This window comes from Oncorhynchus masou, chromosome 6 (assembly GCF_036934945.1).
Source record: "Oncorhynchus masou masou isolate Uvic2021 chromosome 6, UVic_Omas_1.1, whole genome shotgun sequence".
NCBI classification, from domain to species: domain Eukaryota; kingdom Metazoa; phylum Chordata; class Actinopteri; order Salmoniformes; family Salmonidae; genus Oncorhynchus; species Oncorhynchus masou.
The window spans coordinates 19,738,704-19,761,096 of record NC_088217.1 but is presented as its reverse complement, the minus strand read 5'-3'; the positions used below and the strand labels follow the sequence as shown (position 1 = coordinate 19,761,096).

Below are 22,393 nucleotides of genomic sequence, written 5' to 3'. Positions count from 1 at the left end.
TTATCTGTAAGGTCCCTCAGTCGAGCTGTGAATTTCAAACACAAACTCAACCACAAACACCAGTAAGATTTTCCAATGCCTCGTAAAGAAGGGCACCTATTGGTAGATGGGTAAAAAAAAGAACAATAACGCAGACATTGAATATCCCTTTGAGCATGGTGAAGTTATTAATTACACTTTGGATGGTGTATCAATACACCCAGTCACTACAAAGATACATGTGTCCTTCCTAACTCAGTTGACGGCGAGGATTTCATCATAAGACCAATGGTGACTAAAACTGATACATACTTTAATGGCTGTGATAGGGGAAAACTGAGGATGGATGAACAACATTGTAGTTACTCCACAATACTAACCTAATTGACAGATTGTAAAGAAGGAAGCTTGTACATAATACGAATATTTCAAAACATGCATCCTGTTTGAAACAAGGCACTGAAGTAATACTGCAAAAATTGTCGCAAAGCAATTCACTTTTTGTCCTGAATACAAAGTATTATGCTTGGGGCAAATCCAATCCAACACATTACTGAGTACCACTCTTCATATTTTCAAGCATAGTGGTGGCTGCATCATGTTATGGGTATGCTTGTAATCATTAAGGACTGAGGAATTGTTCAGGATAAAAAATAAACGGAAGGGAGCTAAGCACAGGCAAAATCCTGGAGAAAAACCTGGTTCAGTCTGCTTTCCACCAGACACTGGGAGATAAAAACTTTTCAGCAGGACAATAACCTAAAACACAAGGCCAAATCTTCACTGGAGTTGCCTACCAAAAAGACAGTGAATGTTCCTGAGTGGCCGAGATTTAACTTAAATCTACTTGAAAATCTATGGGAAGACCTGAAAATGCTTGTCTAGCAATGATCAACAACCAATTTGACAGAGCTTGAAGAATGTTGAAAATAACAAAGGAAATGTTGCACAATCCAGGTGTGGAAAGCTCTTACAGACTCAGAAAGACTCACAGATGTAATTGCTGCCTAAAGGTGCTTCTACAAAGTATTGACTCAGGGACGTGAATACTTATGTAAATTCAATATTTCTGTATTTCATTTTCAATAAATTTGCAAACATTTCTAAAAACATGTTTTCACATTATTATGGGTTATTGTGTGTAGATGGGTGAGGGGAAAAAACGATTTAATCAATTTTGAATTCAGGCTGTAACAATAAAATGTTTAATGAGTCAAGGGGTATGAATACTTTCTGAAGGGTCTAGCAAGCACCATCTCTTGGATTCGATAATGCTCTCTCCGGCACACCAAAAAGAATCACACACACACCTCTCGTTGGTGACAAGACTAGCGTAAGCATTCTAACATGTTCTAGAGGGACTCACTTGTTTTTGCTTTAATGGTATTAGTTTGACAATGAGTAGGCTTACACAGACCAATTATCATTGAGGGTGAAATACCCTAGATCAGGGTTTCCCAAACTTGGTCCTGGGGCCCCCTGGGTGCAAGTTTGGGTGTTGGCCAAGGCACTACACAGTTGATTTAAATAATCAAAGCTTGATGATGAGTTGGTTATTTGAATCAGCTGTGTAGTGCTAGGGCAAAAAAAAAAAAACGTACACCCAGTGGAGGCCCCAGGACCAAGTGTGGGTAACCATGCCCTAGATTAGAATCTGTGCATGGGTTCCAATTCACCATATTTTGATGTCATTATTGACAGTCCATAGTCTCAACTCTATCTGTAAATTATACATGAGGAAAAAATATAGGCCTAAACTACGTTAAATTATGTAAACTGTCATTGCATTACAAAACCTATCAGACAATAAAAAAATTGCACATCTGAGAGGACCGCGCATGTCGGACGTGAGTCTATCTACGCAAGTACGTAGTGGAGAGACAGACACGCGCAATGATAGCCGGAAGCATCGATAGGGTGAAAATAGAAATCGATCAAATTCAGTGTAGTTCGTAAGTGCAAAGCTTCGACGGACTGCCTTTTCCACGAAAGTTAGCTCGATAAATTACAGACCTCTTGACGTGGCGGTGGAGGAAATGTTGTGGAGAGAGAAGGCCGTTTCTTTTTTCAAGTTACTTGGTGGGGGTTGAGCTGACGTGTGGAGAAGTTCGAGCTGCCAGAAAAGAGCAGATAAACAAACAAGCAGGGAGTCAGCTGAGCGCCTGCCTGTCCAAACGGGGGCTAACGTTAACCAGGCGAGACTGGGTAAATGTCAGCGAGATCAAATCGTCGCCAGAGTTTTTGACCCAATAATGGCTAAAATAGTGTTCTAACGTTGGTGTTTACCCACACGCCAAGTTCAAAGAGTGGCACAAAGAAGAAAAATACCACGCGAGGACAACATTATTTCACTGTTCCTGTCGCCTAGCTTGATAGAACACTGTCAACAACTTGATATGTGCCATTGATTTGACTGTGCTTGCTTCAGCAGTTAGCAACAAAAGAAACGTATTGCTTTATCCCATTGAAACGGTACAATATAGTACAAACGCTGAGTGGATAGAGGTAATTCGTGTGTCATTAACTTGAATCCGTATGAGTTGTCAAAGGCCTAATCGTTGCAGTCAACGCCAGGCTTTGCTACACGAATACAGACAGAGCTTGTCCTGTTTTGAGTTCGTAACTAATGATTACATATGATGTTGCCGTTTGCTCGTCTCGTCATTGCCCCCTCTGTACTAAAACGGCATGCAACTTTTCCTTAATTGCCCAACTCATAAGTCTTTTCGAAGTTAAACTATTGTTTGTTTATATTGCTCATTAGGTCCCGGGAGTTTCCAGCTTAACCCCCTCCCGTATATGCATGTATAACATTGTTACAGGCCTATGTATTTATTGCAGCCAGTAAGCCAACAAGGCCCAGTAATTGTGCCGCGTTGATTTGCTTGTCTGAACAAGGAACATTTCTGACTTGCGAACTGGTTGAACGCAGCACGTGTATAACTAGAACCACTTAGCAAGTCTGACATTTCCGAGTTTCCTAGTTCCGACTAACACGTGAACTTGGCATTGTTTGATTTGGTTGTGGCATTATTAAAACGTATTTCAATTAGCCAACCCACAAGGAGGAAATTCTGAAATTTGAGTGTTGTACACTTAAAGTTACCTGAATATCCCTTTCGCCTCTCTCCCCTAATTTACCACTCTCCCTCTCTTTATGTGTCAGAAGTGGGATAGCCATGGCCCACCATTTGACGCCCAGCTCCCAGAAGGCCCTGATGATGGAACTCAAGTCCCTGCAGGATCAGCCGGTGGAGGGCTTCCGCATCGGCCTGGTGGAGGAGTCAGACCTTTACAACTGGGAGGTGGCCATCTTTGGCCCCCCTAACACACTGTATGAGGGAGGCTACTTTAAGGTGAGGCAACTGTGGAAGGGAGGGATCATTCATTGGATGCACAACACATAGTTGTGTAGCACGTTTGTGCGTGTGTATGACGTGTTCAGGTGTTTCTCCCTCCTTTCTCACTCCCTGTCACTATTTCAGTCTTCCATTCTCCCACTCTCTCCTTTCCTACCCGGCCTTTCACCCCCTTCCCACCCGGCCTCTTTCCCCCTTGCAGTGTGATCGTTATGCTCCAGACTCCTATTTTTAGCTGTGGACGGATATAAATGGCATCTCAGCATAGAGGTAGAGGGAGAAGGGCATGATGAGGCTCTTCTCCTTTTTCCCTGTATAACTTATTCAGTGTGGCTAGTCCTCCACATTAGCATATCAGTTTGGTGAGAGAGTTCACATCCAGCCCAGGGCATGTAAACTCTTCCAAGAAGGCAAAACGGATTGCATTGACAGAGATGCATTGATCATTATAACATTTTTTGTGAGGGATTTCATGGTCAGGTTGTATATTGGTTGTGTAAATGTTATTTTGGCAACCACATAGTTTCTGGTCTGATAGCCAGACGAAAACGTGTCTTACAGATAACAAAAATAAGCTTTTATATGATGCCTTCTCCACCATAAATCCAGTTAGAATCAGAATCATCAAATGTCATTATCACATTCCAACTTTTTCTGGATTTGTAGACTAGGTTTTCAGCTAGTGGTTGAGGCAGAGGTATGCCTATAACAAGTAAGCTACTGTTTAGGGGAGTGTAGTGAAGTGTAGTGAAGAGTGTCAAAGGTGAAGTTCACACTGACCTCAACATGTCTACACAGGGCATGTTTTGAAATGGTGCTAATGCTATCTGGAAGCAGAGCAGTGCTCCTCAAAGGGTTGGGGCTGCTGGACAGAATGTTCTCACACTTCTCTTTGGTTTCATTTTGATAGTGGATTCATTTATATAGTGGATTACACACAGTAGAGAGAGGCAGTATATTTGTGTGGCTATGGTAGCGTGTTGATGGCACAGGCCTGGAATGTTGCACATATAACAAGCACTGTGTGTGATTGGATTTTGCTGAATTGGCACAATTCATATCGTGGGAGGTAGCGATAGAGAAGTACATTAAGTCACACATGTGCATGCACATACTCCTGGACATGTACACATGCAGACACACACACGTGGCACCCAATACACACTAAAATGACCTACAAACCAGGATCATTCTCATGCCAAATTGTATCGAACTGTAATTGTCAGGGTTATTTGGCTGTCAATTAAATGTTTGAAGCTGATGGCAATTTCTGTGTCTCTCTCTATCAGTCTCACATCAAGTTCCCCATTGACTACCCCTACTCCCCTCCGACCTTCCGTTTTTTAACAAAGATGTGGCATCCCAACATTTATGAGGTAAGAGTTAAGCCCAGTTAATGTATTCCCAATGTATATGAATTCAAACATATTTGAAGAGTTTTCTCCATCCAGAAGTTGACAGGTCGTGTTCCAACAGAACGGCGACGTGTGTATCTCCATCCTTCACCCTCCTGTCGACGACCCCCAGAGCGGGGAGCTCCCCTCAGAGAGGTGGAACCCCACTCAGAATGTCAGGTACCGCACCTAGCTCCAAACCTGGTTCAACATGTATAAATACTTGAGGTTTGCTTAATTTAGCTCAATGGAACAACAGAACCAATGGAATAGTCTTAAAAGTAAAAAGTCCCCCCACCTTGCATGCGGGTCAAGCTATAAAACCAAAGTGTGTTTATCTATTTGAAATGATTTATTAGATGTATTTGATGTAGGTTGGTCACTTCATTGGTGCTCCCTGTGTATAGCTCCATTCTTGTGTTTTTGTGTTACTATTTTATTTTAAAACTCTGCATCATTGACTCGTGAGCAAGCATTTCACGCTAAAGTTTACACCAGTTGTATTCGGCGCATGTGACAAATAACATTTGATTTGACTTTTACCAATTTTTAGCAGTTTTCCACAAAAAGACAATCAACATTTACAATATAAATTGATACAAGTGACACTGGATTACATCGGCAGAAAGAGCCATTGACTTCACAACTTACCGGCTACTTGGGGGAGACAAAAATGCAATATGGTGTGTCATCATAACTGCTCAAATATGTTTAAAATGCAGAGCTTAGGAATAGACACAGTCCCTAACAGCAGTAAGTGTCAAAGACACATTACCCTTCGTGGGACAATTCCTCAACCCCCGGGGCAGGTTGAAAGTTCTGAGTGTGTGTTTAACCAACCACCCAGAGGAAGTAGCATCGAATGGAGCAACACTGGGGGATGGTGAGGTAACACTGCTCTCACAGAGGAAGTCAGGTCAGATAACTCACCCACTCAAGGAAAATGAAGGCCACATTACTTAGAAGGTAAGCTAAGGTAAACTGTGTACTTTAAGGTAATTTTCAGGTAATGGGTATGTTTTAGAGGACATAAAGTCATATTAGTGACGTGTGTGTGTGTGTACAGGACCATCTTGCTGAGTGTGATCTCTCTGCTGAATGAGCCCAACACCTTCTCCCCGGCCAACGTGGATGCCTCAGTTATGTTCCGCAAGTGGAGAGACAGCAAGGGCAAGGACAAGGAGTATGCAGAGATTATCAGGTAGGAAGAACATATGCACACTAACCAACCATTGAGTACCTTTTTCACAACAAACAAGTTGGCTTACCCACACACTAGGGCTGACCTAATTTAGTCTACTGGTTGATTGTTTGGTCGATAGGCTGTTGGTCGACCAATATTTTCTTTTCTTTCATGGTGCACAAGACGCCTGTCTCAGAGGATTAACCCATTGTGGAGGCTGTGGGGATGGCACAGTCCATCACTCTAAGACGTGATATGGAAATTGTATATGGCTATATTATGTAAAAATGTTGGTGTAACACTAATAAATCAAATATTATTTTATAACAAATGCCCTTTCTCCCGCATTGGATACGGTCGCTGTCTGCTGTTCTGAAACATAATCTTCAGTTCCCTGTAGAATTGGAGCCTTTCCCTATGTTGCTACGTGCATAATAACAAAGTTAACCAGCATATTGGGATTGAAAACAATGCAGCGGAGTCAGCTGCCGCAGCAGAGACAAGGAAACAGCCTTTTCCTCATCCTAATTGTCTAAGAAAATTGAGGAGAGAAGAAGAAACCCCAACTTAATTAGGTCTATAATCAGGTCTATAGCCTGGCTTTATAAATCATCCATATTTATGTCTACATAAGTAAGACAGATCCTGTTTGAGTGTTATTTATTTCATACATTTTTAAAAACCTTTATTTAACTAGGCAAGTCAGTTAAGTTCAGTTAAGAACAAATTCTTAATTACAATGATGGGCACAGTGGGTTAACTGCCTTGTTCAGGGGCAGAACCACAGATTTTCACCTTGTCAGCTTTGGGGATTCGAGCTTGCAACCTTTCGGTTACTAGTCCAACGCTCAAACCACTAGGCTACCTGCCGCCCCGTTTAGTAGCCTACTTATTCCGTGAGCACCAAGCCTCATGCAAAATATCACATAAAGCAATTTCACAGATTCGGCTGTTTTTAATCCTTGCTATGCTGTAATAAAGGCTTTACAATTTGTTTTTGTTAGAACAGACAGTTATTACTTATTTATTTACTGTTTCCACTGTTCCAAACAGGTAGAAATATAATATTGTAATTTAACAGCACCTATTTGTCACATAATATGCACCCAGGTCTCGCTCCTATACTCTCTTTCTTAATCTCCTTCTTATTGTTATTATTACAATTATTATGATCATCATTATAATAATAAGTAATGTCATTATCATTAGTAGGCTTAGTATAGCAGCCTTGTATAACCACCATCGAGCCTTAGGCCTAAGAACGCATCCTGTTTAGTCTTAATACTGTAATTTACTTAGGCCTATAATTCAAAATATAGGCTACTGTATCGGTGAATCAATTATTAATTTGTTCATGTCATCACACAGCATACGAGAACATTCATGTTTTGATATGTAATCAATCATTATAGTTTTGAAATCAAATAAAGGGAGCTTTGAATAATTAGTATGCTGTAATAAAGGCTATATACACTGCTCAAAAAAATAAAGGGAACACTTGTACAACACAATGTAACTCCAAGTCAATCACACTTCTGTGAAATCAAACTGTCCACTTAGGAAGCAACACTGATTGACAATAAATTTCACATGCTGTTGTGCAAATGGAATAGACAGCAGGTGGAAATTATAGGCAATTAGCAAGACACCCCCAATAAAGGAGTGGTTCTGCAGGTGGTGACCACAGACCACTTCTCAGTTCCTATGCTTCCTGGTTGATGTTTTGGTCACTTTTGAATGCTGGCGGTGCTTTCACTCTAGTGGTAGCATGAGACGGGGTCTACAACCCACACAATTGGTTCATGGAGTACAGCTCATCTAGGATGGTACATCAATGCGAGGTGTGGCAAGAAGGTTTGCTGTGTCTGTCAGCGTAGTGTCCAGAGCATGGAGGCGCTACCAGGAGACAGGCCAGTACATCAGGAGGCCAGCAACCCAGCAGCAGGACCGCTACCTCCGCCTTTGTGCAAGGAGGAGCACTGCCAGAGCCCTGCAAAATGACCTCCAGCAGGCCACAAATGTGCATGTGTCTGCTCAAATGGTCAGAAACAGACTCCATAAGGGTGGTATGAGGGCCCGACGTCCACAGGTAGGGGTTGTGCTTACAGCCCAACACCGTGCAGAACATTTGGCATTTGCCAGAGAACACCAAGATTGGCAAATTCGCCACTGGCGCCCTGTGCTCTTCACAGATGAAAGCAGGTTCACACTGAGCACATATGACAGACGTGAGAGTCCGGAGACAACGTTCTGCTGCCTGCAACATCCAGCATGACTGGTTTGGTGGTAAGTCAGTCATGGTGTGGGGTGGCATTTCTTTGGGGGGCCGCACAGCCCTCCATGTGCTCGCCAGAGGTAGCCTGACTGCCATTAGGTACAGAGATGAGATCCTCAGACCCCTTGTGAGACCATATGCTGGTGCGGTTGGCCCTGGGTTCCTCCGAATGCAAGACAATGCTAGACCTCATGCGGCTGGAGTGTGTCAGCAGTTCCTGCTAGAGGAAGGCATTGATGCTATGGACTGGCCCGCCCGTTCCCCAGACCTGAATCCAATTGAGCACATCTGGGACATCATGTCTCTCTCCATCCACCAACGCCACATTGCACCACAGACTGTCCAGGAGTTGGCGGATGCTTTAGTCCAGGTCTGGGAGGAGATCTCTCAGGAGACCATCTGCCACCTCATCAGGAGCATGCCCAGGCATTGTAGGGAGGACATACAGGCACGTGGAGGCCGCACACACTACTGAGCCTCATTTTGACATGTTTTAAGGACATAACATCAAAGTTGGATCAGCCTGTAGTGTGATTTTTCACTTTCATTTTGAGTGTGACTCCAAATCCAGACCTCCATGGGTTGATGCATTTGATTTCCTTTGATAATTTTTGCGTGATTTTTGTTGTCAGCACATTCAACTATGGAAAAAAGTATTTAATAAGAATATTTCATTCATTCAGATCTAGGATGTGTTATTTTAGTGTTCCCTTTATTTTTTTTTAGCAATATATATATATATATATATATATACACACACACATATATACACACACACATATATATACATATATATACACATACATATACACATATACACATACATATACACATATACACATATATATATATACACATATACACATATATATATACATATACACATATACATATATATACACACATATATGTATGTATATATACACATATATATATATATATACATGTATATGTATATATGTGTATATGTATATATATATATGTGTGTGTATTTATATATTTTTATATATATTATTTATATTTTTATATATTTTTATATTTATATATTATTTATATTTATATATATATTTATATATTATTTATATTTATATATATTTTTATATATTTTTATATTTATATATTATTTATATTTATATATATTATTTATATTTATATTATTTATATTTTTTATATATATATATATATAAATAAAAAAAGAGGTTGACTGTATAATCTGAATGGCCGATTTCAAATGTTCATTACAATTGCATATCGGTATTTTTGGACACCGATTTGGCAGATTTTTAAAAAAAAAAAAATATATATTTTTTTTTTTAGACCTTTTATTTAACTAGGCAAGTCAGTTAAGAACACATTATTTTCAATGACAGCCTAGGAACGGTGGGTTAACTGCCTTGTTCATGGGCAGAACGACAGATTTTTACCTTGTCAGCTCGGGGATTCAATTTTGCAACCTTACAGTTATTAACTAGTCCAACGCTCTAACCACCTGCCTCTCATTGCACTCCACGAGGAGCCTGCCTGTTACACGAATGCAGTAAGAAGCCAAGGGAAGTTGCTCGCTAGCATTAAACTTATCTTATAAAAAACAATCAATCATAATCACTAGTTAACTACACATGGTTGATGATATTACTAGTTTATCTAGCGTGTCCTGCGTTGCATATAATCGATGCGGTGCGCATTTGCGAAAAAGGACTCATTGCTCCAACGTGTACCTAACCATAAACATCAATTCCTTTCTTAAAGTCAATACACAAGTATACATATTTAAACCTGCATATTTAGCTAAAAGAAATCCAGGTTGGCAGGCAATATTAACCAGGTGAAATTGTCACTTCTCTTGCGTTCATTGCACGCAGAGTCAGGGTATATGCAACAGTTTGGGCCGACTGGCTCGTTGCGAACTAATATGACAGAATTTTACGTAATTATGACATAACACTGAAGGTTGTACAATGTAACAGCAATATTTAGACTTAGGGATGCCACCCGTTAGATAAAATACGGAACCGTTCCGTATTTCACTGAAATAATAAATGTTTTGTTTTAGAAATGATAGTTTCCGGATTCGACCATATTAATGACCAAAGGCTCGTATTTCTGTTTGTTATTATGTTATAATTAAGTCTGAATTGATAGAGCAATCTGACTGAGCGATGGTAAGCACCAGCAGGCTCGTAAGCATTCATTCAAAGAGCACTTTCGTGCGTTTTGCCAGCAGCTCTTTGCTGTGCTTCAAGCATTGAGCTGTTTATGACTTCAAGCCTATCAACTCCTGAGATTAGGTTGGTGTAACCAATGTGAAATGGCTAGCTAGTTAGCGGGGTGCGCGCTAATAGTGTTTCAAACGTCACTCGCTCTGAGACTTGGAGGAGTTGTTCCCCTTGCTCTGCATGGGTAACCCTGCTTCGAGGGTGGCGGCTGTCAATGTGTTCCTGGTTCGATCCCAGGGAGGAGCGTTACGGAAGCTATACTGTTACACTGGCAATACTAAAGTGCCTAATAAGAACATCCAATAGACAAAGGTATATGCAATACAAATTGTATAGAGAGAAATAGTCCTATAAATACTATATTAACTACAACCTAAAACCGCTTACCTTGGAATATTGAAGTCTCATGTTAAAAGGAACCACCAGCTTTCATATGTTCCCATGTTCTGAGCAAGGAACTCAAACGGTAGCTTTTTTACATTGCACATATTGCACTTTTACTTTCTTCTCCAACACTTTGTTTTTGCATTATTTAAACCAAAAGAAGATGTTGATTATGATATTGAAGATGTTTCATTATTTATTTGAGGCTAAATGGAGTTTTATTGCTGTATTATATTAAGTTAAAATAAGTGTTCATTCAGTTTTGTTGAACATGTTCAATTTGGTTTAAATATGTAATCGGCTTTTTTTGGTCCACCAATAATTGGTTATCGGTGTTGGAAAATCATAATGATTTTTCAACCCCGATACCGATTAATCGTTTGATTTTATTTTTTTACTTATTTGTAAATGACAATTACAACAATACTGAATATTTTCCACCGGTCTGATTTCCCCTTTCCCTCCTGAGCAACCAGTAAACATTTGCATGTTTTGGTGTTCTTTTTCACATCCTCTGCATCCATTTTGCTTTCACGTGTTACTGTTCTAAGTTTTTTTTATAAATAATTTATTAATGTGATCATGATAGGGTCAGGCCCTATTGGTCACATGCATGCAATGCTTACATGTTGCTTGTAAAGAGAGCAAGCGTTTAGGGAATGTTGTTTATGAACAAATCAGGGATTTCGGTAATATAACTTTTTTCAGTTAAAGTAATCAACTAAATGGCTGTAATGATGTTGCAGTTTCAGCACGGACAGCGCAATGCACACTTGCTGTGCTGTGGTGCCTTTTTGCTGCACTAGGGAGGAGAGCGCGACAACTTGTGTCAGTCACACAGGCTCTCACTGTAAAACATTTTTTTTAACACAGTGTGACCATTGGACTCTTTCTTGAGCCATTTGTGTCTTAATTATTTAATCAAACAGTGTGCTTAAAGCATCAGACAAGCTCAGTGCGTATGTAGTTTGTTTTATTCAAACACAGGGTGTCTGTCAATAAGTTTTAAATGTTTTGACAAAACGGTTGGTCGAAATAACAGGATGACTCTCGGTTGACCAATATTTTTTTTTGCCGGGGACAGCCTTACACACACACACACACAGTGAGTGAGACCTTTATGACTTCTCTTCCCCTCCCACAGGAAGCAGGTGGTGTCCACAGTGGCAGAGGCGGAGCGCGACGGTGTCAAGGTACCCACCACGCTGGCAGAGTACTGCGTCCAGACCCGGGTTCCCTCCCAGGACAGCAGCTCAGACCTACTCTACGACGACCTCTACGACGATGACATGGAGGAGGAGGAAGAAGAGGATGAAGAGGAGGAAGATAATGACATGGAGTCAGGAGGAGAGGCAGGTGGGACAAGTGAAGGAGGAGGCGTCTCTACTCGTTGCTATGACGACGACCAGGAGGATTCTGGGAACGAGGACTCTTGATGATGATGATGATGGACGCCCTAAATTGACGCCTTACACCCTGCTACATCCAATCTTAGCCTCCCTTCTGATCCTGTTAAGCTTAGAACATCCCCTAAGAATAACACATGTACTTCGTCTGGTACATTGATAGTCAAGTAATAACTGGACAAATAGGACACCTCAATTTGAGTGGATTCCAATTAAAGGCGCGTGCAACAATGAAAAATATTGAATATCTCAGCGAAATATAATTTGTGTAGTTAAAATTATATTTTTAGCACAGATGGAGTCAGAAATGTTTTAATTTCTCCTTTTGAAATGTGACTTTAACGCATGCTTTTGGTTTCCTTACTCAATGGTCATATAGTCAAAGCCTGCCTCCCTGGTCTGATAGCTTGATAGAAAGAAGATAGTTGTTGAACATAAACACAAACAAACATCCAAACCCCAGGGGAGCTAGTTTGTTGCAAAATGTGCAGATAATCTCTGCCTTTAGGCTAAGATCAAGTGTAGTATCTGTTATTGTCAATTTAAAATCTGAACAAAATTTTAGAACGGGGAAATGGAAAATGGGCTTAATCTGTCTGCTCTATGGAACCACCTGGTATTGCAGTGCCTCTGGTAACGGAGCACACACAAGAAAGATGCTGCTAAATGAAATGTGGTGTTTGTGTTGCTTTACAGCATTGGGTGCGGTTGCTTTTGTTTATGTCCAACAACTGTCCTTTTTGTCATGTCACTAGATATATTTGCTAGAAGAATGTTCTGGGCTTAAATCTTAATTTTTTTTTGGTCCACTCTTGGCCCCTTCATACCATGTTAATCTTTCATTTTGTGTTGTATGTCTGGCGCTTTCTCTGTCTGTCTCACTGTCTGGATGGCTGAATCTCTGTTTTGTGTGGCATGCGGTCTTGCTCTGTCAATGTTTCCCTCTTTCTGTCTTATCACCCTCACTGCTTTGTCAGCCAGCCAGCCTCAGTCGTTCTGCCCGTTTGTGTTTGTTCACTCTTAAGGCGATCAACTTTAACCTACAGACACAACACAAACTCTGCCCTGACCGACCCCACCTTCACCCCACACCTCCTGTTTCACCTCTGAACTCTGATCCCTGTAGAACTGGGGGGTCTTCATTAGGTACCAAAATGGACAGAAACAGGGATGGACTACCATCTTCAATTGTCCAGTAAGAAATGCTAATTTATGTTTTCTGTAGCAAAACGTTATGACTGAGCCTTTATAAGATACTGAGAGGATATGCCGTCTCGGGCACAGAACCACAGGAGAGTTACATCCTCCTTCACTCTTTCCATCCATCCTTTCCCTGCCGCAGGGCCTCCATAGACTCTCACTGGGAGAGAACCAGGGATGTAGTGGAGAATAAACGCACCTTAACGCCATCTACGCACCTCTATATGTTGTGAAAAGTGTTGTTGGCACCCATTCAGCGTTTACCCACCTTATGTCTTTACTACTACATCCCTGGAGAGGGCTCACTCAAACTGCTCCTCAGCTTGAGCTTGGTATTGTTTAGATTATTTTTTTCTTTGTGGTTGTATGTTTACAGAGGGAACTTCAAATCTCCAACAGCACTATCGATCCCCATATCTCCTACATTTTCCCCTCCAACCTCCATTCAGGGTTTCCTTCTCTTTGTTATTTCTGTGTTGCCCTGTTCCGTTGGCCATGCTTCACAAAACTAAACCAGACCAGGTTCTTTGTCGTGTTCTTGATATGATTTCTTGGAATTGGCGCAAACTCCTGGAATTCTATGCGAGCCAGTCAGGTGGTCAAAATGGAAAGTGAAATTGAATAAGTGGTATTCTGTATTTTAATCAACTATTTACACATGCCAAAAGGCATTAGCCATTGTTTATGTTAGTTAGCACATATATAGCTGAAAGAGCACATTTAGTCATCAACAACATGTATCAGCCAGGAAAGTAGATTTTGCTAATTCGTGACTGAGCACATGCTGCATTGGTGATTCAGAGTTACACATGGAGCACAATTGCATTTTTTGGGGTGGAAAGAAATTATGCTTCTTGGAACTCTGCTGCAAATACTTGGGTTGTGTAAGTGAGGTGACCTCACAGACAAGTCAACCTATCATCTGTGCTCATTAGGCCTGCAGTTTTCACGTTTCCGTGCGTGTGTTTTACCATGACCCCATTCAATGGAACACAGAACCTGTTACACCTCGCATTCACAAGGAGGTGCTGGCCTGGATTCTATGCCAAGGAAATGTTTCGTGACCACTTCCAGTAACGCCACAACCATCAGTCAGTTATGGATATGTGTGAAATATGTCCTGTTTTTAACAACTATAAGGGAGAGACTTGACAAATCAGTCGGAGGAAGACTAACAGAATCAAAATGAGAACTTTTCTCCTCCCTTGCTCTGTTGAACTTATGCCCTCACTGGGGCTGGCTTCATGTCAAAAAAATAGTTGACTGATGGATCACAAATAGATTGTTCTTCTCCTCGGCCACTGGACTTTCAGGGATATGTCAACGACCGGGGCGAACCATGTCTCAATACTCTTTAAATGGCTTCCTCTCTTCGCCCCCTTTTTCTTCATGATCACTGATAGGTGAAAGGAATGGATACATTTCCACTAGGAAGGAAGCCATTGAGTATTGAGACCCAGCGTTCTTATTCTCACTGACCTTTGCCTTCTGTGTTTACGTGGAGCAGGCAGTTGGAACAGCGTTTACCTGGTCCTGAATCCTAGATCAAAATGACACTCGTTTAGAAGGACCACATGCTAGGCTGTCAGAATTTCACTAATGCGAAGTGTGTGTACCAGTGTTTGAGGAGCTTTTCCCTCTGTGGCTGAAAACGGTCACGTTTGGACAAACTACTTCACTGTTTCCACAGCCAGTGATATGGATGATGCAGTCCTCCTTTGTTTTGTAGTTTTTCATTTAATTATCTCTTCCTGTTGTGAGGATGCAAATGTCACCTATTAAATTTATATTCTAAAAATGTTGAATTGACAATTGTCTGGAGTGTTGTCAATGGTACCCGTTGGTATTGAACTAATTTCTTGTTTCTTAGAAAGCAGCTGCTGTACTTTGACATAATTTAAGAAATGGAAGAACAAATAATTTTGAAAAGCAGGAAGTTTAACTAGTTTTCAAGTGCATATTTCTTCCTTGAACTATATCTGATCCAACACAATTGTATAGGTGAACGCAGGGGTTCCACTACATGTAAACACTGATCTGAGATGAACAGGTTGGATTTACCACAAAACTGCACATTTAAATGTAGATTCATTACTTTAATATATTAATATTGTAGTTTATACACTTTGTGGCATTTAAAAAAATGGCATTGCAATGATAGATCAGGTGAGTCCAAGCATGTTAACTATTCAATCCCAAGAAAACATTTCACTGGTGTTGGTGTATCGGAATATACATTTAGACCCCCCCACACACACAAAAAATATATATACATATAAAACCAAATTCCTTTGCATAGACAAAGTTGGATGATTGTCTTCTTGGTGTTAAATAAAATATTGAAATATTTTCTGAATGAGGTTGATCAACTTAACTCAAGCACAGGTCAAATGTGGTCCCCATGCTTACAATGCACACCACATCACCAGGACCAACAAAGGGCAGGCCCTTTGAACCCCAGATCTGCACAAGAGTGAGCAGTAGTAACAATGCTGGTAGTGGTGGGAGGAGAGGGGGAGGCGGAGAGATGCAACCTTCAAGGTTTTTAAGTCCCCTGTCCTCGGACGTAAAGTCTCTCGGACAGTGCTCTGGAAACAGCCGGACACCTCCTGGGTAGAATGAGTTCATCATGTCATGCAGCTCTACCAGGGTTTTCGGTGCAAGTCTTTTTTGGGGGGTTCCTCCCTTTTCGTTCATACTCGTGTGCTTCGGCCATCCAGTGTCCAGTCTGTCCCACCTTGCTGTTGAAACAACAGGCTGTCCACAGGAGAGATGGGATGTTCACTCTGTTCAGAGTGTAGTTCACAGTGCCATTACTGGGTACCACTCCAGTCACCACAAAGCCTTTTGTCTTATTGTGTTATCCAAAAGCCTTTGACTTTGCACTCCATACGACACCAGCTCCCACTGTTGGAGGACTCTACCTGAGGAACACTGTTGGTCAGGGTGAAGGTGGAAATCTTGGTATCATTGCCAGACACGTTTAAATTTGGGAACAGGTGACCTCTGTTCACCACTGTTGTGTTCAGTGAGTTCCTGTAGTCCTTGCTCACAGCCTGATGTGTGTAATTTACACATTTTGACTCCAGACTCATTGTCTCGTTTCCCCCCTTCAAGCTGAGGTTCTATCATCCATGTTACATTTGGTCTGCCTTTTGTAGCACTAGTGAAGGTGTAGGCTGAGAACACAGGGATCTGTTTTTTTTTGTGTCGTAGAGGGTTGCATACCTGTAGTTGTTCTTGTACAAATTGGCATGAAGCGGTTCTGGTCCTGGATGTTCCCATCAACCAAAATACCTGAGATTTTTGAAGTCTCCTCCATGAAGAATCCTTGGCACTCTGAAACGTCACTGAACCTCTCCACCACATGAGAGATCACAGGAGGGAGGAGAGAGAAGGAGAAGAGCAGAGATGCGTTGGCATAAACACCCTCATCATCATCATCATCACCTGCATGAAGACTATTCCACTAAGATAAAAGTTCAGATGCTGATACCAGTTTGTGGAGTAGACTAGAGCTGAGTCTTGACTGGCTGCTTTAAATAGGTTTTCAACAGGATCCCTGAGATCGCAAGGCTGGAGGAAGTTTTGATTAATTTGCATCAGGTGAATAAGGGAAAGCCCCATGCGATAAATATTCTTCACCAACCTGGTCTCAAAGAATTGTATTTTCTGTACGTAAAGCAGACACTCCATTAAGTATATGTTATGCTTTGAATGGCGTGTATTAATTTGTGGATCTCCATCACACATTCCTTTTTATGTTACAAGTTTGCAAAACGTACAATATGTTACGAATTCTGGCTAGACGGCTAATGTTAGTCTGTGTAGTGGATGTGAAAGTGGATTTGATTTGAACTCACCAGTAGCATGTTGGCGGGAGTAAATCAGTGACTTTCACCATGAGATCGAAAGTGACTGGATTATCTCTGGCTCTGTTGCCTAAAATGGTTGGCTTTGATTTGCAAGTGGTGTTGTATAGGTTACTAGTTCGATCCCTATTCAGGCAGCACAAAATGCACTCTTACATCTGCATAGTTCAGAGTATGTAGCCCTTTTCTATGATTATGCAGTCAGGATATTACTTAGTTCTTCAGAGGGTTGAAGGGTATCCTGACCTGATGCTGCATGAACCCTGAAGTGGGATGGGTTGGTCAAAAACGGATTCCTGAGTCGAAATTTAACCCTCACATGGTAATCCGTCAAAGCATTTTTCTGTAACTAAAATCTTAATTTAAAGCTCAATAAGCAAAGTCAGTGGACAAGACATTTTTTCTGCAGTAATTTTTTGTTCACTTGGACATCCTTTCTCCTTTCATTACCCAAAATCATATTCTCTCTCACCTGAGGATCAGATGTTTCTTTTGTTTGCCTTGCACTGAAAAAAAAAACTTGTTTAAAAATGTGTTCAGGTTTCAATCTTTGGACTTGGAAAAGGGGGAAATTAAGAATTATTTTAATTCCTGGTTCAATCATTGTTAGGCAACATTAGTTGGACACATAGCCAGTCCCGGTCTCAAGCTCTTTCTCCTTCTCCCTCCTTCCCTCTCACCATTTTAATGCAATTCCTAATGAAAGTTTAATGAGCTGCTAGGCTATGTGATTATGGAAAGAAGAGTGAAGGTTCTGGTGTAGGAAAAGATCAAATGCCACAATGAGTTTACTGCAACTTTAAAAGGACACACAGTTTAACAGAATTTACTTCAGGTGAATTTAACCATATCCTTTTTTTTGCATTCACGGGAACTTGTTTAGGACGCCATTGGAACTGGTAGGTCTGAGGACTTGAATTGGGTGAATGCTCTGGGGCTTTTCCTGAATGAGTTCCCATTGGATGTTGGGCTGCTCATTTGACCTGAAATATTGATCTAAATTCATTATTGTCAAAAGTACCTCCCATCTGGTTTCTCAAGCATGAAATGAGCCACTGGTTGAATTGTGCCCTGGCTGACCGGAGAATGAATTGGTGCACCTCCTGTGAAATTCAACTTGTTTTTGTCTCCCCCTGGTGGTGACGTGTTGCAGGATCGCAGTACATTATAGGTGAGTGTGCAATTCTCAGCAGTAGTTGCCTTGTCCAATTAACTATCACATAGTTGTGTATAGATTTGCCCACTCATTGTGATCATACATCATATTACTGTATATTTTCCATAAATATCTCAGGAGTAAGGGCGAAAGATCGGTTAGTCAATTCTAAAGTTGCATATTGAAAGGTCCATATTTAAGGGATGGTTTTTAATCTTGTTTAAAGTGCAAGACAAAAAGGTTATTGGTCATCACACAATGTTAACACATAAAACACTTATTGTGTCTATTGAATGATTTGGCCACTGATTCCCAAGCACAGGGGTAGTCAAAGTACAGAGGTTATCCTTTTCTGACCCTTAGTTTGGTGGCAGTTCCTTGGGGGTATAAGTATGTGACACAGGGGTTCAATGACTTGCTCGGACCAAATTACCACCATAGAATTAGGAATTATAACTCACTTTAGATTCACACTTTCTGTTCCATTAATTATCAAGGCTGTGCAGTCCCACAGACACTAGTCTCACGCATCTGTGCCCAATAGCCTGGGGACGAGGTTACAAACACGTTTTTTAAAGCTAGAGACTTGCTTTTGCAGCTTGCTCTTCACAATTCCTAGCACAACATTGTGTGTAGTAGTGTCTTAATGTTTCCCTTGCTCTGTGTTTAGGTGTTGCTGTGCTGCCCTCAGGCTGTCCTGTAGGTCTTTATGCTGGGCCAGGGAGCAGGCCTCCTCCAGCTTGGCCCAGCGGTAGTCCTGGTGCTCCTTCGACAACGTGACGGCCATCTTGGGGTCCCTCAGCTCCGCGAGCCAGTACAGAACCGTCTTGGGCCGCCCTCTCACCTCGTAGCGCAGCTCCTGGAGAAAGCCCTCCACCACCTGCAGATGCTCCTCACGCAGCCCTGCTTCTTCCTGCGTCTCCCTCAGAGCGGTGGTGAGATCATCCTCCCCAGGGTCCACGTGGCCTAGAGACCAGCACAGGGTTGTGTTCATTATGCACCAAACAAAAGAAAACAGACAAACAGGGAGGGACTTCCTGGCCTTGATCAATCAGAACCTTTTTGTTTTCTGTTGCAAAATGTTTTGCTACAGTGTGCCCTAATGACATAACAAAAGGTATTTGTGTGTTTCACGATTTGGTATGGGACCAAAGATAGTACAAGCTAGAATAGAGCATGTATTCTACACCTTATTCTGCACATTAGAGAACATGTGTCACAAAACATGACATGGGTCAGATGCCATGAATGTCATGTTGATTTTCATACTCCAGGTCTGTTTTAACAGGCGTAATGTAATGTCATACTTATAAAACCCACAAGGGGACGATTGACAGTAGGCTACACCTCAAGTAAAGTGTTAGCTACTAAAATATGTAGCCTGCTGTCAATAGACCCTTATGACCCCATAAGAGTGATATTATGCCTGTTATTTATAACAGGCTGAAAGGGTATGAACACTAATATGCCACTGATATGCACCATACCTTTGGGTGGGGTCCAGTGGTGCTTGCCATATGAAGTCTGTAGGAGGAGGTACTCAATGTTGTCAGGGGGAGGTGAAGACTGTGCCAGCCGACGAAACACAATGAATCCACACGCACGCAAAGCCATCACCTGCTGAAGCACAGAAATAGTGAAGACCTTCACTTTTCCCACATTTTTACAGCCTTATTCTAAAATGGATTAAATAGTTTTTCCCCTCATTAATATACACAATACCCCTAATGACAAAGAAAAAACAGGTTTTTAGAAATGTTTGCAAATGTATATAAAAAAAAAAAAAAACATTTTCAGACCTTTTACTCAGTACTTTGTTGAAGCACTTTTGGCAGCGATTACAGCCTCAAGTCTTCTTGGGTATGACGCTACAAGCTTGGCACACCTTTAGTTGGGGAGGTCCTCCCATTTTTCTCTGCAGATCCTCTCAAGCTGTCAGGTTGGATGGGGAGCGCCGCTGCACAGCTATTTTCAGGTCTCTCCAGAGATGTTCGATCAAGTTCAAGTCCGGGCTCTGACTTGGCCACTCAAGGTCATTCCGAGACCTACATTGTCTTGGCTGTGTGCTTAGGGTCGTTGTCCTGTTGGAAGGAGAACCTTCACCCCAGTCTGAGGTCCTGAACACTCCTAAAACAGGTTTTCATCAAGGACCTCGCTGTACTTTGCTCCGTTCATCTTTCCCTCGATCCTGACTAGTCTCCCAGTCCCTGTGAGACCCCCCCACCACCACCATGCTTCACCGTAGGGATTGTATTGCCCAGGTGACGAGCAGTGCCTGGTTTTCTCCAGATGTGATGCTTGGCATTCAGGCCAAAGAGTTCAATATTGGTTTTGTCAGACCAGAGAATCTTGTTTCTCATGGTCTGAGTCCTTTTGGTGCCTGTTGGCAAACTCCAAGTGGGAAGTCATATTCTTTTTACTGAGGAGTGGCTTCTTTCTGGCCACACTACCATAAAGGCCTGATTGGTGAAGTGCTGCAGAGATGGTTGTCCTTCTGGAAGGTTCTCCCATCTCCACAGAGACTCTGGAGCTCTGTCAGAGTGACCATCGGGTTCTTGGTCACTTCCCTGACCAAAGCCCTTCTCCCCTGATTGCTCAGTCTGGCTGGGTGGCCAGCTCTCGGAAGAGTCTTGGTGGAGGCCACTGCAGACATTTTTTGGTACCCTACCCCAGATCTGTGCCTGGACACAATCCTGTCTCAGTGCTCTACGGACAATTCCTTCGACCTCATGGTTTGGTTTTCGCTCTGACATGCACTGTCAACTGTGGGACCTTATATAGACAGGTGTGTGCCTTGCCACAGGTGGACTACAATCAAGTTGTAGAAATATCAAGGATGATCATTGGAAACAGGATGCACCTGAGCTCAATTTAGAGTCTCATAGCAAAGGGTCTGAATACTTATGTAAATAAGGTATTTATTTGTTATTTTTAATACATTTACTAAAATTTCTAAAAACCTGTTATTATTGGGTATTGTGTGTAGATTGATGAGGAAAAACAATAATTAAATGCATTTTAGAATATGGCTGTAACGTAACAAAATGAGGAAAAAAGTGAAGGGGTCTGAATACTTTCCGAATGCACTGTACATTCACAAATGCATTTATGATCACTCAAACATTAACTCCATGATAACTTACTTCATGACACTCCAATGATTTTGTTATTTAACAATTAAGACAGGCTGTACTAGGCCTAGTAGAGCGCACATTGATTTGAAAGACTGTGTTGTTGAATCATTGGCTACTGAAACTAGCCTATGAGTTCGTGGTTACTGCACATACAGTAGCCTCTCTAAAATGCAGCAAGCTATAGAACTACATTTACAGGATTTTAGCAATGCCCCCAAATAAACATAGACAACGCAAGACAATAATTCCACATCGTCTCGCATAACCGTAAACTGTTAACACTGAATGCGGAAAACTAGCGTTAGCATGACATGTTCTCTTGTCGCTGGGAAAATGGAATTTTGCCTATTGCTCGCTAGCTTGATCTCACACTAGTCTACCATGTTCCTGAAATAAATTATATCATTCACTACACTAATCTACTGTGAGATTACTCAAGTTACATCAGAAATACTTGTAAGAAGCGCGGGTGTTGATGAACATTTCTTGATTTCAGACACTCTTAAACGTAGCTTTCCTTATTCTAATTTCGCGTTCCCATTGGCTGAATAGTTCATGCTATTCCTGGGACGCTCCTACCTCTACACCTCTTACCTTAACCAAATTAAATGGGAACTTCAAAGGGGGCAGGGATGTCCCAACTCGAGGATAGCGTGAAAGTAGGCTGAACGTCCAAAGATACTTTTGAGGAAATGGGAAACTGCATTGATGACTATTAACGCACATTGACGACGCATGGGCAACGTACACAATGGGCCGCGCGTTGCATTTTGGGCGATTTGGGGACAAGGGGAGCATTCCTTCAAGGCGTGAATGGTAGTCCATTGGGCACTAG

At 41.6% G+C, this 22,393-nt stretch overlaps 2 protein-coding genes and 2 pseudogenes across 4 annotated transcripts; 2 read left to right on the top strand and 2 right to left on the bottom strand.

Moving 5' to 3' along the window:
* The first annotated feature begins 1,860 nt into the window (after nucleotides 1-1,860).
* LOC135541472 (ubiquitin-conjugating enzyme E2 R2-like) lies at nucleotides 1,861-15,201 on the top strand. 2 transcript variants are annotated; one of them, XM_064967782.1, is made up of 6 exons: nucleotides 1,861-2,184; nucleotides 3,146-3,335; nucleotides 4,628-4,714; nucleotides 4,815-4,912; nucleotides 5,799-5,933; nucleotides 11,935-15,201. In XM_064967782.1, the coding sequence occupies exons 2-6, from the start codon at nucleotides 3,159-3,161 to the stop codon at nucleotides 12,224-12,226; spliced, it is 789 nt and encodes a 262-aa protein (XP_064823854.1). In that variant the 5' UTR covers nucleotides 1,861-2,184; nucleotides 3,146-3,158; the 3' UTR covers nucleotides 12,227-15,201. The 2 variants fall into 2 exon arrangements, with proteins under 2 accessions (XP_064823854.1, XP_064823855.1); XM_064967783.1 differs by having other exon boundaries at nucleotides 1,861-2,484.
* LOC135542815 (U2 spliceosomal RNA) lies at nucleotides 12,686-12,846 on the top strand (annotated as a pseudogene).
* Nucleotides 15,202-15,471: 270 nt separating the features above from the next.
* Nucleotides 15,472-18,000, bottom strand: LOC135541473 (endonuclease domain-containing 1 protein-like; annotated as a pseudogene).
* A 619-nt stretch (nucleotides 18,001-18,619) lies between these two features.
* On the bottom strand, nucleotides 18,620-22,310 carry nudt2 (nudix (nucleoside diphosphate linked moiety X)-type motif 2). 2 transcript variants are annotated; one of them, XM_064967784.1, is made up of 3 exons: nucleotides 22,153-22,310; nucleotides 19,912-20,044; nucleotides 18,620-19,390 (listed from the first exon to the last, which is right to left on the bottom strand). In XM_064967784.1, the coding sequence occupies exons 1-3, from the start codon at nucleotides 22,282-22,284 to the stop codon at nucleotides 19,068-19,070; spliced, it is 588 nt and encodes a 195-aa protein (XP_064823856.1). In that variant the 5' UTR covers nucleotides 22,285-22,310; the 3' UTR covers nucleotides 18,620-19,067. The 2 variants fall into 2 exon arrangements, with proteins under 2 accessions (XP_064823856.1, XP_064823858.1); XM_064967786.1 differs by having other exon boundaries at nucleotides 19,912-20,041; nucleotides 22,153-22,309.
* Between the last annotated feature and the right edge of the window lie 83 nt (nucleotides 22,311-22,393).

Excerpts from the sequence above, each read along its gene's own strand:
- nudt2 (XM_064967784.1), bottom strand. The coding sequence starts at position 22,284 with ATGTGCGTTAATAGTCATCAATGCAGTTTCCCATTTCCTCAAAAGTAT. Across the intron at positions 20,045-22,152 it reads TCCCATTTAATTTGGTTAAG|CAGGTGATGGCTTTGCGTGC; the intron begins GTAAGAGGTGTA and ends TCTGTGCTTCAG. Across the intron at positions 19,391-19,911 it reads CCACTGGACCCCACCCAAAG|GCCACGTGGACCCTGGGGAG; the intron begins GTATGGTGCATA and ends GCTGGTCTCTAG.
- LOC135541472 (XM_064967782.1), top strand. The coding sequence starts at position 3,159 with ATGGCCCACCATTTGACGCCCAGCTCCCAGAAGGCCCTGATGATGGAA. Across the intron at positions 4,913-5,798 it reads AACCCCACTCAGAATGTCAG|GACCATCTTGCTGAGTGTGA; the intron begins GTACCGCACCTA and ends GTGTGTGTACAG. Across the intron at positions 5,934-11,934 it reads GAGTATGCAGAGATTATCAG|GAAGCAGGTGGTGTCCACAG; the intron begins GTAGGAAGAACA and ends CCCCTCCCACAG.